Source organism: Haliotis rufescens, unplaced genomic scaffold (genome assembly GCF_023055435.1).
Source record: "Haliotis rufescens isolate VD_foot unplaced genomic scaffold, xgHalRufe1.0.p SCAF_7, whole genome shotgun sequence".
In the NCBI taxonomy this organism is placed as follows: Eukaryota; Metazoa; Mollusca; class Gastropoda; order Lepetellida; family Haliotidae; genus Haliotis; species Haliotis rufescens.
This window is the reverse complement of record NW_025964361.1, coordinates 12,628,436-12,649,108: the sequence shown is the minus strand read 5'-3', so window position 1 is coordinate 12,649,108 and position 20,673 is coordinate 12,628,436. Positions and strand designations below refer to the sequence as shown.

At 38.1% G+C, this 20,673-nt stretch overlaps 1 protein-coding gene across 1 annotated transcript; it reads right to left on the bottom strand.

Moving 5' to 3' along the window:
• Positions 1 to 1,454: 1,454 nt before the first annotated feature.
• Positions 1,455 to 15,870, bottom strand: LOC124141898 (ras-related protein Rab-9A-like). The gene is made up of 2 exons (XM_046510091.2): positions 15,761 to 15,870; positions 1,455 to 3,205 (listed from the first exon to the last, which is right to left on the bottom strand). Exon 2 carries the CDS (start codon positions 3,184 to 3,186, stop codon positions 2,572 to 2,574), a length of 615 nt encoding a protein of 204 aa, XP_046366047.1. The 5' UTR covers positions 3,187 to 3,205; positions 15,761 to 15,870; the 3' UTR covers positions 1,455 to 2,571.
• Between the last annotated feature and the right edge of the window lie 4,803 nt (positions 15,871 to 20,673).

Sequence of the window (20,673 nt, the reverse complement as noted above, 5' to 3'; positions counted from 1 at the left end):
TACGATGACATGCATCAACCGAGTCGGGGAGTCTGACCACCTGATCCCGTTATTTCGCCTCCTATGACAAGCATGGCTTGCAGAAGGCCAGTTCTGATCTGGATCTCTTTGGGGTTTCTTCAATCGAGTGATGTAAAGATTATAAAAGAGTAAATGTGTACAGTTTTGTTACCGTTGCCTACTGGTTGACACAGCAGATATCTTGGTCCAAAAGTTTTTATGATTTCGATATCATTATTTCTGGGCAATAGCCAACCCTGAACTATTGATACATCAATCAGATCGCCCCATGGGTCTATACCTGTGACACTACTCTGGGTGAAACGATACACCAAGGTCATGATATGATAAATGTCACGACACTCGGGTAACAATGTGATACGCATATTTACATCAAAACTCACGGAATCTATCAATACAGTGAAAAACGTATCGTGTATCGGATCATCGTATGAAAACTCACGATGCACCAGTGCACAAATGTACCGTTTCACCCCTATACACTAGAGTGCTATCAAACGAAAAATGTTTCACAGATTACATGTATTCACCATGCAATTGTATTTTAATTTGTGGTCACAAAATGCATCCAATACACTGTCTCTGCACTTGCAGTTCAGGGCTGAATATGGACATAATGGATTTAAGAGATCTGAATTGTATCTGGCTAGTTGTGTTTCTGTAATAGTCTTCTCACTGCCTGAGGACAATTTCCCATGCCCATTTGTCATGTTGACAATTTACTGCAGTCATATACTTCATGTCAGCTCAAGGGACCAAAGAACAACTTACCAATCATGCCTAAACATGGCACCAGATGTCAACAGTGAGGCATACACCCTCTTGTGAACTCATCGCTAAATTTGGAGGATTCTTTTTCAGGATGTCGACATACCACAATGGTGAAGCTAATGAGGAGTGTGGTGGTACAGACACACCAAGGATAAAAATACAGCCAAATCTGGGATTCAAACTCAGGATAATCATATCCTGGCATGACACTGGTTCTGAAGTCACAGGCCGCGTCATACCAAAAGACGTTAAAAGATGGTACTTGTTGTTACCCCGTCTAGCGCTCAGCATTAAGGGGCTAAAACAAGGACTGGTCGGCTCAGAGTCAGTATACTGTGTCTGAGTGGGGTATTCATGTTAAACTGCAGCATGGTATCTCAGTGGGCTAGCACTATAAATCGGCATCAGTTCGGACTAGTTATAAGCAGCCACACACACACACACACACATGCATGCACATGTTAGTGCAATAATCTTGGACGCGACGTTAAACCCAATTTCACCTCACCTCTGACATGTCTGAAGTCACAATATCCATTTATTGTCACTCCGCAGAGCAATGACTCCTATATCTCACTGCCAGACATGTAATTATAAGTGATGAACCCACCATATACATGTACCCACTAGACTTCTTGTGAAACATAAAGCAAAAACTTGGAATTGGTTACACTATTTATTCAGACTTTTCTCCATTTCAAATATATACAATTTTAAATTAATTTTTGAGTATGTTCAATCTCTGCCGCTGATTGAGCAAACATATTAATGCACTATGAAACAATCTGGTCATATACACAGTGAACGTCTACTGCTAGGCCTACAGTGATGAGTGGTCAATATTGTAATGAATCTGATTCACCTCTATTCATCATGGTCCATATTACTGGCATCCGAGGGGACATTTGCTAGGTGGGTGTGATTAACTGAAGGAAACATATGTTCATTGTAATAAATAAAATAACAACATTATCTGAATTATGTACATCTTGATCTCTAAAAGGGATTGTCATGATATTGCCAAATTATTGCTAAAAGCAGCGTAAAATCATACTAATCGGCTCAAAACCTGTGAAAACCTGTCAGGCTGCAATTTCTTATGAATCATATATTAATTGAAATTTCATGACAGAGAACAGGATTTCAAGTGAGCAAGTGAGTATGGTTTTACGAAGCATCAGGGGTAACACCATTCTTCCTCTCCAACGAGTCAACAGCTTGTTTCAGAGAAGTGGTTTGTTTATGTACAAAAACTCAATTTTGGCAGAAAACAACTAGTCTCTCCAGATTTTCAATAGACTTGGACTAATGAACTGGTAGCCGTGTAAATCCCTGAGCTTTTAGCAATATTAAAGCTGTATCAAAACAAGGGACATCATGACAATAACTCAAGACCCTCCAAGTAGGATCACATGTACCATCTTGTAAAATATATGTCTTCTGTATATATATCAATATATCTATATACCAACAAGCATTGTGCAGGAAATAAATGATTTCACTGGAGGGATATCCTGGCTCGTTAGTAGTGATGAATTAGAAGTCGTAAACCATTTCTTCAGTCGCCACTGGACATCATCTGATAATCACTCATGTAAATGATGATAGCACAGTTTCGACTGTCCATGTACAGACACTAAAACAGCTGCTCCAAAATATGTAGACATATTATGATTTTGGAAACAGGATCAACAGCAACATCTTCACAGATAACAAACATCATTCTTGTAAAACTTCTAAACATATACATGTATAAGTATCTGTACCGAACGAGGAATGTCAGCTACAGCAGCCTGAATTAGATTTCGCTTTCTTTCGTAAATCCACTGTGTTTCCATGGGATGTCTTAACTTCCACTTTGTCTTCCAGTTCGCGCAGTCGTTTCACGGCAGCCTTGAATGCCTTGTCAACATTTGTAGCGTCTTTTGCACTGGTTTCATAATAAGGAATACTGCCATTGTGTCCGCACCAAGCGATTGCTTCCTCGTCTGAAACTATGCGCTTCTCTACATCCACTTTATTCCCAAGGACGACAAAGGGAAAGCAGTTCCCATCCTGAATATCAGCGTAATACAAAAACTCCTTCTTCCACATCGACAGGTTCTTAAAGCTCTGCAGGTCATCCACAGCATATGTGAGTAGACAGCAATCAGCGCCTCTGTAAAATGGGGTCCTCAAGCTCTTGAACCGCTCCTGCCCTGCCGTGTCCCAAATCTGCATGGTGTAATTTTCTCCATTGACCTCGACATCTTTGTTTAGAAACTCTACGCCTATGGTGTGGAAGGACTGAGAATCAAATTTATTGCTGACAAAACGATTCATCAACGAGCTTTTCCCCACTCCACCATCTCCCAGGAGAACCACCTTGAGCAGTTTGGATTTCCCGGCTGCCATCTTGAATCACAATGAGGTTCTGTGGACATAAGGGTAAAACTCAGAGTTGTGTTGAAACCTGTTTGTGTTCATAACCTAATGTGAGGGACAGTTAACGCCATGGTCAGCAATATTCCGGCTACATCGTGGCTCCCAGAAAATAACTGATTCTGGGCCAGGCAAACATGATTGCATGATCAATGTCTCAGGGTACAGTTTCACAACGATACTGTAATGCTATGACTGTCACTCCCTACTTAAACCAGTGTCCAAAATAACTGACTGCCTGCCCTGAGCACCAGCCCGTCTGCCTATGGCTGGTAACTTTTCTGTCTGGCTGTCTGAAATATTCCTCCACCTGTCTGGCACATAATTTTAAGACTACTTACATATTCAGTTTTATCATAACTTCAAGTAATTGTTTGCATTATTTCAACTGATTCAAGGCACGATTTGTCTCTTATTTTTCGATATTACCATGTCTGAATGCAGGCAGATAACTTTAATGATGGGCAGGCAACATTTATGGGCCACCTGCCTGACTGTCTTGTTGGGTTTTAAAATTATATGAAACACTGACTTACGACAGTATGACTGCTTGTGAATGGGGTTCCTAGCCATCAGGGTATGATTTACACACAAACAGCTATGTCACACACTGTCAGACCTCACAACAAGCATGGGGTACTGCATGTAGTGGGGACCTATTCTGTGCTAACATTGTAAATGTATCCTGAGACAAAACAACGTGATTTCATTTAACATTTGAGTTTGATGTCGACCTGGTCATCTTGGTATTAAACCAAACCAATAAATTTCCTCAGAATTTGTTTGACACCTTAACAAATTTCCAGCATTTTTTAACATGTCTAACACCCGACTGACTAATTGCAAGTGAAATTTGGGTTCAACTTTTAATTCACATCATATTTTGATTTGGAGCATAAGAAATCACCCTTGTTTGAGCATTGTTGTTCAGTGCATGCCAAAGTGTGCATGGATATGATTATCATGATTATGAGGATTTTATCATGAGGCCAATACTGATGCATAACAATACATGTATACTGTTAATTTGGAAAGCTTTAGCCAATGAAATTATTGCAAATGGTTAACGATAGCCATACAATACTTAAATATACTGAAACTGATGCCAAGAGGGCCAGTAGATTGAGAAGTTTTGACACAGACTGTTCACCACATGCTATATTACAATATAACATACTAATAGTTAATTGCGTTTGACCGGAATATTCGCATGTTAAATTACCAGCCAAACAATATGCTTACTGGGTCTTCTAGTGTTGTTTAACATTCTACTATGGCTGTTACGATTCACTCGCGTATTCAGTGAATTGAACCGTATCCATTCATGAATTGAATTCGTTATTCGTGGCCACTAGAATCGAATATTTATGAATATGCAAGCATATGCATTTACATAAAAAAAATACCCATAAGAACATATTTTATGCATAGATTTTTTCATAAGACAACACTCTTATACTATTTAATTTGACAGTATTGTGGTCACTGGTCATCGTTGCATTTGAGCAGATACTAGTACCCGGATAAATGCAGTATATAATTTAATAATATATTTAATAATATATTAAAAATTAACAAACCATGTCAAATAATTCATGTTGTTGTTGCCTCACTGAACATGCTGAATATGACATATGATACATCAACTGCTGACTTGTTATTGTATTCATGAATTATTATTCCTATTCATTACCCTATATTCATGATACAAATCGTGTTCGCCTCATAGTGTATTCGTTGCAGCCCTAATTGCTACTATTCATTAAGATGATTAAACATGATGAATTTAACATGTTTAAGGAACACTATAGTTTATTATATATTTATTTACTATATGACTAAAGTTTCTAAATGCCATAACAGCATTACCATGATTACAGATTAACTGTAGTTAAATGAACATATGGGGAGTTGTACTTTTTTTTAGTAATATACATCAGATACCATTGAAATCCACAACCCAACACAACAGAGGACCACATTTTCTTACTGCAAAACCCAATTAGTCATGAATCATGTGAAGACCATGATAGAAAGTGATGAACATGCTATCTCACCATATCACCCTCTATCTCCTGGTGAATATATACCATGCGCCACTCACTTGACCAGTTACATTCCAGGCTATCATCAGATCAAGGCCACATGTGACAAATATATATAAAGGCCAGGTAGATAGGATGTATTTGCTATCGGGTAAATCTGGACCTAAATCTTTGCCACTCCAGATTATTTTCAGAGTAGTAATCTAGTCAACAGATTTGCTTCCCTGTTGAAAGCATTATCAGGATCATACAAGCGAACATTTTACAGTGATTTATCATATACCCATACAGTGAAGAGTACAGGGTGTGCACCCTCCCCCTTTTTTTAAGCATACTGATAACTTTCACATATACTGAACTAAAAGGTTCGGGATCATGAACTATTTTCATATACCGTAAACATTAAAGAAACTCAGTTTTCACTAATGTAAAATCCCCCATAATATTCATGCTTCTTAACGCTTTTTGGTTCAGTATATAAGAAAACATAACTTAAATCATTTGGTGACATGTTTTCAACAAACACTACAATAAAATGACAAAGTTTGGGCTCTTAAACATGTTAAACACAAATTGTGTTATAAGTACTTAAGCATGTTGCTTATGCTTACGTGCACCCATACCTTGTTTTCAAAAATTTGTATCCGCACTCTTATACAAATGGCATGGCCATTGTAATGTTATATTGGCCTGATTGCATCTACATTAGATTTAATTACAGATCAAACATTCAGTACTGTTTAAAAATATTTAAGAATTGTACTTATGCAACATCATGGACTCTGAAATTATAATAAAAAGCAATATTTGTTCATCAACTCTCACTCAGTTGCATGGATCTTCTACATTACTGGGATTTATTATTTTATGGACCCACTGACCCTAAATCACATCAGTTATATGCTTGTTTATCTATCACCAACATCATCAAGATCAGTCATCAACATGATGAAATTACAGTTATAAAAAGTACACAAATACGATAACACAAAACAAACATGATAACAAATCTATCTGAAGTAAGTGGGAATTAAATTATCTTTAAGGGCCTATGGCACTCTGCTTAAAAGTTTTACAAGTCAAACAAAAACATTTTATATTATCAACAAATATTGCTGTGCCACCTTACAAACAAAAATACAGTCCCTCGCAATAACACCCTAGATGATACCGCAGATTTGTTAAAACACAGGCTATCATCCATTTCCTTATTTTCCCCACAAACACACATCTTCATGCCATCTAAAACACCGTACAAACAAATCTGTACTGAATTATGCAAGGTAATCCTATTTTCACACTATCTGGTGTTCATATCTGGACTTGTGTTTGTGACAAGTCTGTCATAAAGACCCTGAAACAAATATATCCAAACTGCCCATGCAAGTCTAGATTACTGCAGTATCTACAAATAAAGTGAGTCTCTGGGCTCCTTTTTATATTAAATTTTTAAAGATAAATTAACAGGGTTTTTTCTGTGAAATATGTTCATTTCAGATATTTAATGTCAGTCTAGTTTGTAATGTATTTTATTCATGAAGGTAAACCCCCACCCCACTCACCCATGTGTGTACAGCTGACAGCTATTTCCACTGTAGTTTATGAGACAAAGGCACACAGTACTCTTAATCTTTGCATGTAAAACAATGTCACATAACAAGAAATACAACTGAAATAGTTGAATCATGTTGAGTGATATTTAATTGCAAATTTCTCATCGTCCTTGACCAAGCTTGTTATCTCCTGCATGTTCATTGACCTGAAGCCATATGATGTAGTCTTTGACTGCACAATTTACTAGCCGTTTAATGTTGAGTGTGTGATAAACCACTGATGCCATCTTAGTAAGAATTGAATCGACATACAAAACAGAATCTTGATTTAGTTCAAAGGATTTTCGGACTGACATATTTGACCTCTTTTAATTGGTAACTAACACAAGTTTCACTCATATCCCTGGTCACAGGTGACATATGACACATCAACAACTGGTCCAGTTCATACAAATGTCCATGAACACCTGCACTCCAACTAGGTCAACACATAGCAGTGTCCCTCCCACACCATAGTGAGCAGAAGCAGATTGTCAGTAGCAATGGATATTATACATAATATATAGTTGGTCATGTTAATAGTTCGTACAGCAAGCTGGTCCCAATAACAATGCAGTCTAGACTTGCACAGTCCCCAAAATAAGTTTTGTTTTAGATTATATAAAAACAATTTAGTGGCATATATATATAAATACATGATCTATATACACAGGGTCAGAAACAGTTTTTGTCCACTAGTCCTTATAATGATAACATATAGCAATACCCTTAAAATGGGCCAATTTCTACTAGTCCTTAGGATACCTTTACTATTGGGCAGTTTGGTAAGGACTACAGGACTAGCGCCAATTTCTAACGCTGATATATACATTTATTTTAACTGTTTGTCATAACATAGTAAAATGTAGCATAAATAATAAACAGAGGAGGTGACAAACAGTTAAAATAAATGTATGTTTCTTGATTAATGCCTCTATCAGCAATATTTCAGCTATATGACGGTGGTCATTAAATAATCATGTCAGGACTTGACAATCTAGTGAGTGACATTATGAGCATCGATCTACACGATTGAGATACAATGACATGCATCAACCATGTCTGCGAGTCAGACCACCCGAATCCATTTGTCCCCTTTTATGAGTGAGTGAGTGAGTATGGTTTTACGCCGCTTTTAGCAATATTCCAGCAATATCACGGCGGGGGACACCAGAAATGGGCTTCACACATTGTACCCATGTCGGGAATCGAACCCGGGTCTTCGGCGTGACGAGCCAACGCTTTAACCACTAGGCTACCCGACCGCCCTCCCCTTTTATGACAAGCATGGGTTGCTGTAGACCAAATCTAACCCTGATATGATTTGAACTGGTCTGTCACAACTCAAGTGTGTTCTTTTGTGTCCTTAATTTCAGCTAGTATTGACTATATGGAATCAACGTATGTTATGGCTGGCAAAAAGATCAATAATCAGAATAATAAATGGGAAGGAAAATTAACAAGTATCGATATGAAAATTGTGTCATCAATATTACCTTACATAAACTATTGTGATAAACAGACAAATAATGTTAATTGCTAAAGATGAAAAGTATCTGTTTTTGTGATGTCTCAAATGTCCACAAAGTAATCCCTGCAAAACTGTGCCACCACTCACCAGTGGAGTGAAATATGTTGATTTCTTTTGGAATTCTTTTTTTGCGTATCTACTCACAAATACTTCTCCGATATTTAATGATAATTGATCGATATTTAGTTGACAATTAATGATCTCTATGATCTGTATAAATAGCCGATGATCATGGATTTCTCGATCATTAGTGCTCCCTTACAGTTTGTAGAAGAGGATTGTGACCTGATTGTGCAAGCCGCAGTTTGGACTGTAGCAAAGATGAATATTTACATGCCACCATAATGCCACTGGAAATTTCTTAACTGACATAGACAATGACACAAAGGAAGTTCAGATATAGCAGAATCAGTGACTACTGAACTGAGTGAGTGACTGGTGTTTTATGGCACAGAAAGCACTATTCTAGCTGTATGATTCATTATAAAATTAGACAAAATCAACTGATACAGCCCCAGTTGGTTGGAATAGGTTCTCAGCACTCAACAGCTTGTAAGACGAAGAAGTGACTACCATTGGGAAGGCAGTCTGTGACTTTAGCTATCAGTCGGATACCCAAGTCCAGTAACATTAAGTTCAGCCTAGTCGGCTCTGCTAATCATAGTTGACATAACACTATACTCTTAGCATTGAAAATGGTGCCAAGAGACAAGTTTGAGTTGTAGATTTAAATGTTTCTTCACACAGACTGGTAATGGTATTGATCCTAACAACTTGGAGGTGTGATGACATTGATATAACCAGGCTGTGATTGGGGAGTGATGAGACAATTGACACACCCAGGTCATGATGGGGGTGTGATTAGGCAATGGGAAAACTGGAGGCCTAACTAGGCTGGATTTTCAGAGTTAAATTTTGGCTGGACTAACAAGTTCATGTATAGTCCAATCAAAATCTCATAACAAAATTGACATCCGGTTAGTAAACATCATGGCAACTGCCATTCTGATTTTGGTTGACTGCACGATTTGCAAAGCATGGGTGCCATCAACTTAGCATCGACAGATATCTTCCAAATCTTTTTATGTTTTTAATCAGGGTGATCAAGTGATGAGCAGGTAAGACCTGTTGTATTATATAGATCTTGATCATCGATGAGATCGTCTTGGCTCATCTTTAGTTTGAAACAAATGCAAGTGATATCAGAGGTGGAATCTGATCGGTCAATAAGAGGGACATAACTCGTAATAGCCACTTACTGGTGGCGCTACAAGTGACAAAATTTCAGCCTTCTGGTAATCCAGGATAAGTTGAACCAACCCACAAAATGTGTTTGAGGCAAGTGTTACAATTCAATACCCAAATTCTCTAAAAAAAAGTAGTTTGATAGAAGTTAATTACATTTACAAACAAATAAATATGTCAAAGCATGGTAAGCATGGCCAAATCTGGGCCGAGAATTGACCTATACACATAAATTACATGGCGAAAGAAGGTACAAATTAATCTCAAGCAAGCTTGCATTGCCACTGGTCTGAGCAGAAGGTATTGCTGATGACAAAGACAAGAGTAGTTTCATTTGCCCAAGTAAGTCAGTGTTAGTAAGTCCAATGATTAAATCCCAACTTGAAGATTTTTACCAGTGTGTTATTTGCCAATTTGGACAAAATGTAGTGCGAAAATTGCTGCAAACTCTAGACAGTATCTATGACATGACCAAAACTTATTTGATTATTATGAGGGTCCAAGGGAAAGCTTACAGATAAGCTATAAACATATGGGAGTTGGCACAAAAGACAGTCAAATCACAAGGTGTGAAAGGAATGGAAGATATTATTGCAAAGCACACACAGGGTGATATGACTATAGGTCCGACGCCCTAACCTTGGCTGATCATAATCTATGCAGGATCCGAGAATGGATTTGTACCAAATACACTACTTATTTTATATGAAAAACTCAAAACAGGTGATTATCATGACAAGATGAATTTTGATAATTTCTCCAAATGGATGCGGAAAAAATTGATCCCCATCAGTCCTAAACCCAAGTCTGTCATTGTTATGTCAAAGCAAGTGGATAAGGCCACACTTTTTTTATTTTTTGGTTTTTCAAAAGCCTCTTACAATTTTTTTACTTGACTTTTGTTCTAAAAAGGTAGATAGGTATAAAAAAAAAAAATATTCTGGAGTAACAAAAGTAAAACAACTCAATTTTTCAAGAACATTTTATTAAATCCCTACCACACAGCTCGTGAACAAATGGCAATATGACAATATTCATGTCATGGGTGAAATGCATGAAAGACACTATTTTGGCAGCATGGGTGCCGATTAACTATTTCAACTTGTGTAGATGAAGCCAACATTTATCAAGGAAATTATCTGCTTATAAAACATCTTTGCTACTACATTTTGTCTGTACACCATTTTAAAGGTCTATTTAATCCTATTGTTTATAAATATGAAAGTTATCTCTTCTTTCAGTGGCATTTAGAAGTTGGTGTGATGAAGAAAGACAAGTTTTATGGATGAACAACTTCTTTATTACAATTAGTGCGACGTTTCAGAGTAGATCCTAACACCTTTATCAAGCAAGTGATGGATAGTGCTGAACAACATAGGTATATATATGCTTATTAACATCAATGTTTATACAGTAAATTGATTGATGGACACAGAGAGCTGATTTATCAGTGATTAAGATGATTGGAAGCCAGTGAATGACTAATGGGGCAGGGTAAACAACCGTGCCGTCAACATCTGTTCCACGCCACAACAGCTACAAACTGAACTCAACCACCTCCACCATGTCTTCACTAACTTCAACAATTATCCTACCAGCCTAGTTGAACAAACAATCAACAGCATCCTCAGCCCAAGAGAGCAGCCTCCACGACAACAGACAGCCCCGTTTGTCATCAGTCTTCCCTACATAGGAACAGCCAGCCACCAGATCCGCAGACTGCTCAAACACCACGCCAACATTGATACAGTATTCCAGAGAGGCAGGACAATCCAGAACATCCTCAGTGCCAATGGCAGGCCCTCTACATGAAACAAAGAAGACCCAGCTGGTGTCGTATATCACATACAATGTGACTGTGGCGACTCCTATGTAGGTGAAACATCCAGGCCCCTACCCATTAGAATAAAAGAACACAAGACCTCAGTACATAAAAATGACTCAAAATCAGCCATCTCCAACCACAGCCAAACCCACCCCTACCACAACATCCAGTTGAACAACATCAAGATCCTGGTCAACAATCAGTCAGACTACAAAATCAGAAAACTCCTAGAAGCCATCTACATCAAAAGGATCCAGCCAGCAATGAACAGAGATCAAGGCTACTACGTCCCGCCTGCTTACCATCACCTAATTGCTAAATCCCCATGTCCATCCAATTAATCCACTGGCTTCCAATCATCTCTATCAGTCTGCTTGCTGACTCTGTGTCCATTAGACTATTCACTGGCTTCTAATTTACTGGCTTCCAATCATCCCAATCAGCTTCCGTTGTTTACCCTGCACCATTAGTCATTGACTGGCTTCCAATCATCTTAATCAGCTCTCTGTGTCCATCAATCAATTTACTGTATAAACATTGATGTTAATAAGTATATATACCTATGTTGTTTAGCACCACACACCGTGTGCGAAATACGCATCAGTCGGAAAGCGCACGTTAAATCTCCAAAGTAAGTAAGTAAGCACCACAAGGCTCTTACTCTAGAAGCAATACTAAACCCACAAAATAAATTAGAAAACTTCAAGGCCTTAGGCGTATTCTTGATAAAAACAGAACTAATAAAACGCATCTAAAAACACAATAACCAAACAAACATCCACCATACCCAGCTCCCTTAGTTCTCCTCCCCAATCCCATCGGCACCTATTCCAAATCTCAAAATTCCCAAATTCTATATAAGCAACCCCTAAAACCCCCCTCTTGGGTTGCACAGACCACTTTCGCCCCTTTCGGAAACACATTAAATGGCCTGGCCGGGCCCGTGTGCAAAATACGCATCAGTCGGAAAGCGCACGTTAAATCTCCAAAGTAAGTAAGTAAGTAAGCACCATCCATCACTTGCTTGATAAAGGTGTTAGGACTAATTGTAATAAAGAAGTTGTTCATCCATAGAACTTGTCTTTCTTTATGAAAGTTATGTTTATTATATTTTTTATATAATTCATTTACAACTTAATTACGTTTGTTGTAAATTAATAAAGGTAAGCTAACACATTCACAATGTCCAGTTTAAGGACAAAGGAAGCGAAAATTTAACGATTGTCGGCAGATAGGCCTATAAGATTTCATAAAATACACTTACCCATTTCTTTTTTATCTTTATCATTTACGTAATCGGAAACTTATTTTAAAAAGAATTACAAATAACATCTGTCACCACCCATTTCCCAATAATTGTGACTGTCCACTCACTAAAATGAGGAAATACCTCTGTTTTCAAAGCTGCGTATGAATAACATGTACATCGAAATAATGATAACACGGAAGTAACATCCACTGAATTTTTTCGTAGCTGTAACATTCGATTGTATTGGATAAAAGTTGGTTTCTAATGACGCTTTCTTACCAAAATCTACAACAAGATTCGTGATTGGTCAAATTTAAGCATGTGACCTAAGGCAGCCAATCAAGTTACAGCAACGGTACCGTCCTCGTGTATGATAATATTCAGATCTTGACGAAAGGTTTTGGTTAAATCACGTTATTTTGAATGTTTTAAGCAGGAAATCGCGATCCATATTACAAATATGGAACTTCAAGGATGTATCATGGTAGGTTATGAGCTGTGACAAAGATTTTTTATGCACATATTTTGGCATTAAACATCGTGTCCGATCCTATGAATCGAGGCTACGAAAGTCGAGATGTCATTTGACTTACATTACATGCGATCGCACAAAAAGATGGAAATAATAACTGATTTCAATTTGGCAACTTTTCGATATATTTTTGTTGATATAATTATCACTTTGTATAATATATTTAAAGATTTGCTTGAAACGTCTTTATTTTGCTGTTTGACACATAAGATGAGGACCAGTTGTCGAAGTGTGTGTCTGTGAATTTTATTTTCAATAACATTGCGGGAAACTTCTAGAAAATAATTAAAGATGCATCTCATTTATTTAACTAATTCAAAACAATTTGTTGTCGATAGGTAAAGCAACCACTGTAAACACCATGCCTGCTGTGAGTTATAATATCTTGCTGTGAAAGCTATTTCCTGGCATGCCTAGCCACTATGTGTTCTTGCCCAGCCCCCACTCGACATGCTCTAAGCATCATTGCTGCTAAAACAGAAAATACTTTATGGACAGGATGAAAATTCAGCAAATAATTTCAGGACATATTAAAAAAGGAAATAAGTTATTTGTACCAATATCAATTTTTTTAAGCATCGATACATCATACAGTAGTGTATAATCATAATAAAATATACATGATATATGTAGCCTGCAACCTCGGGGTATCGCGGTACTTGTCATGTACGCTAAACGGAACAAAATGCACTCACTAACCTTTATGATTATTCGTGTTCTCTATATCAGATGTCAATTTTTTTTATCTAATAATGCATATTTTACTGATAAAAGTTCATTATTTACATTAGAAGCTCTGAGTAAAAGCCAGGTCTCGCGCTTTGATTGCCAAGGGAAAGAACTCCATCGTATTGCAGCACAGAGAAAAGTTGTGTATGGAGGTCCGAATTGGATAAAAAGAGGACATAATTTTACCAACCACTTGGTATGATCATGCCAGACATCAGTGATTTGTCCAGACAAGTGCAAAGACAGGATAAGTAAAATTCTAAATGTGTTATCAGTAATCGGTTTTCAATACATGTTTAGTGAAAAGTAAGAGAAAAATATTTTAAAAATCAACAACAAAATATCAGAAATGATAATCTAAGATTCTTTATAAAAAAATTGGATGACAATAATATGTCACAAAATGGAACAATGTTTAACGTCAACAATAAATATATAAAAAGCACTCCTAGTATGCCCAAAGTATGTATTTATCTTTTGGCTACTAGCGAAGAACGTATTTCTAAGTTTGGCATTATGGCCCTTATGATCTCCCAATAGATTCTTGGCACAGAGCGGGAAAAAATGTGCGGACTATGTAACTTCCGTTACCTTATTAGTCTCCATGAATATGAAGATGATCTAGTTCAATTCAATAGAGAAACTTTACTTGGGGAACTGCGGGTTATATCGTTGTCCATTGATAGATGGGGGTAAGGCAATATTAAAAAAGATCACAGAAGTATGTATCAACGTATTAATAACTCCTTACTTACAGCAGACGGAACATTCCGTGGAAATTGAAATTGTTTACGAAGTGAACACTTCCTGGTTACTCATTTGCATTAACAGACAGCTGCTAAGAGACGTGTCCCGCGTGAACTACAGGAAATCACAAATGCCGCGATACGATGAATGACGCGGTACCACAGGGTCCGAGTATATATTTTGATAATCAGTATCAGCACTACCCACTAGCATCAGCTCAACATGCTATATATATATATATATATATATATATATATATATATCTGTCTCTGTGTATGGGTGGGTGCCAGATGAAATCCCAAAGGAACACACGTTTGTCACTTTTGTGAAACTGCAAGCATGGCTATGATGCCGACAAATAAAGAATCATTGTAGATAGGGTAACTAAATATGAGATTCACACCCACGGCCCCAATATATTTTGACTAACAGAAGATGTGGCACCTTCGAATAAATGCTACCAGTTTCTATCATACTAACCTGTGGACTAGTAACGGTCATGATAATGGAGGCACACTGAAATTTCATTTTGTATTTAACATCCTCTTTTAGCAACATGGCCATGTTTACACGTTCTAACCATGAAAAACGATCATATGATGGAAACATTTATAAAAAAAAAATGACTTAAAAATAAACATTGCAGCCATAAAGTGATAATAACACATGACATGTTTTTTTATTCTGTTCGCAATTTCGTAGGCTAGATGTATTTATCATTTTGCCTAGGCTATTTTGGGACGAAAGTCTAAAAGTTTGACAAATAAATGTGTATTTTGTAAGGCCTAATCTGTTGATTATATTGATTCCTAAAATTAAATAAAACCAGTACGACTACTCGATGAATTTTTCTGCAATTGTTTCATGTCAACCATGTCACAAGTTGACACTACCATCCCCACTCGTCACGAGACATTTACATTTGACAATGTCAGAAGTCACACAAGATGTTCAACAGCTCTGTCAACTATCGAACAGTTTACAAATGTGAGCAAGCGCATGCACTTTTCACAAACTTGTCCACGTCACAATTAACTCAGATAACTACTTACGTCCTATGTGTTAACGCAGCAATGTGAATTCACATAATTTCTTGACAACATCTTTCCGACATGATGGTTACTTGACGTCATTTAGGTCATGTGACGAATCACCTGACAGAGGGATTCCCTTCCGGTGTGATAAGACTATTTGCCACACAACTACCGTAGGTATGACATGTATCGTGCTTGAAATGAGATTTTCTTTTTTAATTAAACAAAAAGTAGAGTTACAAAATGTAACAGCTTATTTAGTATAATAATACCATAGAGAGCCGTTTTTAGCATATTTCATGGAAGCAAATTAATATGTAATACCAGCCCGAAACGATGTATAATATTCTTATTCTCTGGTTATCCGCAGCGCAAGATTGCTATGTCAACATGCTGTCATGGTAGGTAACATTTTTTGGGGTGGGTTGGCGGTGGGATATATTCTTTTTACTTTTACGATAACGTGATATTCCCCAAGTCATTGAAACCCACCAGGGCCTCATAATATTAGATTTGTCCCCTGAGTCGTTGGAACACAAACACTCGAGTCTGACTAAACCAGATCCTTTATCGAGTACTCGATTTCCTGTCAGAGCCCTACGATAAACAACGGACTCAAGGAGCCTCCCGGAAATATCAGCTGCGCAACGTGGTCGACCGTATACCGACGTGGAACGTTGCTCATGCTATCAACCACGGGTCTGCCTGGCCCCGGGTGCGGTTATTTACAGGCTTCGGGATATTGCTGGCTGCGGCTTAAAACAACAAACAAACTTTGGGGAACAATCGCCTACTGTTTTCCAGACATAAAAAATTTAATGTTACCTCAATATTTCTGTAAATATCCAACTGAAGAAAACTTTATCTTCCTAATGGTTGGTTTGTTTTTTTGGTTGCTTGTTTAACGCCACACTTAGCAATATTCCAGCTATATGACGGCGGTCTGTAAATAATCGAATCTGGACCAGACAAACCAGTGATTGATATCATGGGCATCGATCCACGCAGTTGACATGTATCAACCAAGTCAGCGAGCCTGACCACCCGATCCCGTTAGTCGCCTCTTACAACAAGCATAGTCGCCTTTTACGGCAAGCATGGGTTGCTGAAGACCTATTCTACCCCTGATCTTCACGGGTCTGTGAACGGTGAAGCTGTCAGTGTATTAGCATACGCGGATGATATTGTACTTCTGGCTGAAAATGGAGAGGATCTTCAAAGTATGCTGTCAGCACCGAACAGTTGGTGTTTCGAGTATGAGATGTCCATTAGCCAAGTGAAGTCAAATGTGGTCCACTTTAGAGGGCCCTCCTTGCCAAGATCGGAAGTTAATTTTGGGTGTGGTGATATGAGTTTGGAAGTGAAGGACCAATACTCTTACCTGGGTGAGGGAGTGAGTTGAGATTTAAAGTCACATCGGCAATATTTCAGCCATATCGTGACTAAATCAAGTTGTACATTAATAATACATAAGTATAGACATAAAAATCTGTCGACAAAGGACAGTAAATAACACTAGACTATCACAGATGTAGATTTGAAACTATCATATAATCATAATATTTGAACAATTCCTAACAGTACACAATCAAAATGGGCTACAGATCACCAATAACCAAAGGTAGGTCACCATACTAGGTACCATGGGGACTTACGATAGTTCTGCTACCTACATAGTAACCCAGCTCTCCCACCTGGGAATGGCCCTGAGTACCTGAACTACAATATCATGGCTAAATGCGCGGTGACGTCTGCAAGCAGAGCTTTGGGTCTGCTGATTGCGAAATACAAAAGCCTGGTTGGTTTGCCTTTCAACGTTTTCACGAAACTTTATGATTCAGTGGTTGGGTATATCCTCGATTATGGAGCTGGCATCTGGGGAACGTATGACCATTCAGCATGCAGTTAACGCCCTTCAACACAGAGGTATCCGTTGTACAACAGAAGAGAGAATAAGGATTTTTCCGTGGTCAGCTAGCTGAAACAGAAAGAATTGCTCACACAGAATGGCGTCAGAAACTCGTAGAAACCTCTAGGTATAACCGTTCTTGTACTGGTTTTATAATAAGTTGTGAAATTATACAAACAGTTGAACAGTATGAACAGTATTATCAGAGGCATACCTTGTTCAGCATTTACTCACGGCTCACAAAAGAGCACTTGCCAAGTTCCGATGTCGTGTAGCACCATGACGTATTGAAACAGGGCGTTACGAAAATGTTCCCTTTAATGTGTTTTAATTGTAAAATCTGTGTGGAAGAAGAGAAGCATGTTTTAATCAAATGTCCTGCGAACAGTTTTATACGTCATAACTTGTTTGCTGTTTGTAACAGTAAAATTCGTATTTTTTTAGGTTTACAAAATGACGACCAGTTCCATACTGTTTTGTCCAGTCCATTACTGATCTTAGACGCTTCCAAAGCCTGCCACAGCATTTTAGCTATAACACAAGGTATTTTATATAAATAATTTAAAAACCTATTTTTCATATGAAAATATATTGTTTGAGTGTCTTCCAAAATTCGCTAAGCGATTGGTTGTAAATTATTGTTTCAAGTGAGACGTTCATAAATAAATCGACCGCCTCCGTGGTCTAGTGGTAGAGCGTCCGCCCGGAGAGCGAAAGGCTCGAGGTTCGATCCCCGGCCGCGTCATACCAAAAGACGTTATAAGATGGTCTTTGTTGTTACCCTGTCTGGAGCTTGGCATTAAGGGACTAAAACAAGGACTGGTCGGCTCGGAGTCAGTATACTGTGTCTGAGTGGGGTATTCATGTTAAACTGCGGCATGGTATCTCGGTGGGCTAGCACTATAAATCGGCATCAGTCCGGACTAGTACAAGCAGCCACACACACAGTCACACACGTGCATGCACGTCGCTATATAAGTGAAATAATCTTGAACGCGACGTTAAACTCCATTTCACCTCACCTCATAAATATATCGGTCTATCTGTCTGTCTGTACCACCCACCCATTATAATCACTGTGCTTGTACTGCCGGACCTACAGTTCAGGAAAAAAACAGATCGAGTGCTAACTAAGCGCCAGTACAGTTCATATGTTGGATATAATATCGCTAATTTAAGATTTTTTAAAGTGAAATTCAAACATATGGCAACATGAACTGAAAGGGATAGTTTCTTTTGCCTCTCAGTTTATTTGTTCATTGTGAGGATTGTTCATGAGATGCCTTCTAACTGGGGATAATCTATCTATCTATTTTTACTAGAACCAGAGTGTATTATAGAAATCGGCCGCGGCTTGTATTCTTCTAGTTTGAGTTAACCCGGTGTCTTCTAGAGAACCAGCATCTTTAAGAAGAAATGCGGTACTATTTGTAACCATGTCAATCTCATTAAAATCAGACCTGATTTAAATGAGATTGTACCCTGTAGATGTGATTATTCATCGTGCATTGGCAAAGAGTTGTTCAGGGTCCACACATATCCTCAGCAATTGTTTGTTTAGAGAGTTCGTTGGCCCAATTAAGCCATGACTGTATTTTACACGGACTATGTATAGTGTCAATGATTTTACATGTAAAATACAACGGATGCTCTGCGCGATGGAGACCATACTAATCAGTAGTCGTATGTGTAATAGTATCGGTCATCGTCCTTTTACACTACGCGCTGCCAGTGCTTGACATCTGTTGCCCCAGTTAACAACTACAGTCAACAGTCATTATAGATCAGGATAATATCACAAACACTGGGTGTTGATATTGATATCGTAGTTATGGATAAGCGCTCTGTGTTCAATTTGGGGTTATTATTATTGTTTTCGATCGAGAAATAGTGCGTGACAACACCGGAGTTGTATATAGATAGGCCAATATTGGGCTCGCACATATGTTAGCCTTTGGACGTCGATTTATATGAACTGTTTCATAACGCAATTACTCTTTGACAATTCGTAAATCCTTACTACACTTGTGTATATATAGACGACCATTTTTAATTCCCAAAACACAGTTACGAATCTAAAATAATATGCTTAGATCGACTAGATTCAGGGGGGAAAAGAAAGTCGTTATTGGTGTTTGCTAAAGTTAAACGTTTTTTTTCATAGCTTGTTTTAATATAGTCTTACACTAAACACGGACCTATATACAAGTCCGTGCACTAAAATTGTATGGACAGCTGGCCACACGCTCACTGTAATGTGTAATGATAACATCTCAATGTCGCGGTTGTATATTAGTATATATTTATAATCGCGCCAAACATTGTGTAAAGCTCGCTGAAATGGATGGACAGGTCTGTTCTGATTTCAGACAAATTACGTTTGTTTATGCAAACAAGAAAAAAGGTCCAGTCACGTGATATGCAGATTGGCTTGAGGCAGTGCATTCGTCACCACTCGCCCCTTTCCGTAACCCGCAATTCGGCTTGTCCCGGAATAACACGAGTTGGATACGAATGGAGGCAGTGTGTGTAATGCTAACGAATTCCATGTTTCGTCAGGAACATATTGCTTCTAATTATCAATTGCCTGACCCGAAGTACTAGAAATTCCTGTTTATACTAGAAATGATTCCATTCTAAAGAAAATGTTGAAATTTATTGCAACCTGCCATCACACTGAATGTCAAAATTAACCGCCATTGTTATCATAGTATCAATTGTTTTGTAATTGTTATAATTTTATACTCTTGCATCACCGTCGTTGGTGATTTTAAAATAAAGAATTCACTATAGAACTGCCTCGTCATCACTGCGCATCACTGACTGTTTGTAATTCTTGGCATACATCATACCAGTGTTTGTAAGTTTTTTCCAGTGTTATAAATAAGGCGTGATGGAGTAGCCGGGTGGTGGTGCTAGCTCTGACTGAGTTGGACACACGCGTACCACCCTCTCACCACCCGGCCCCGAGTCTAAATAAACATATCCATTTCCATCCTCCAGGCTCTCCAACCCTTCACCC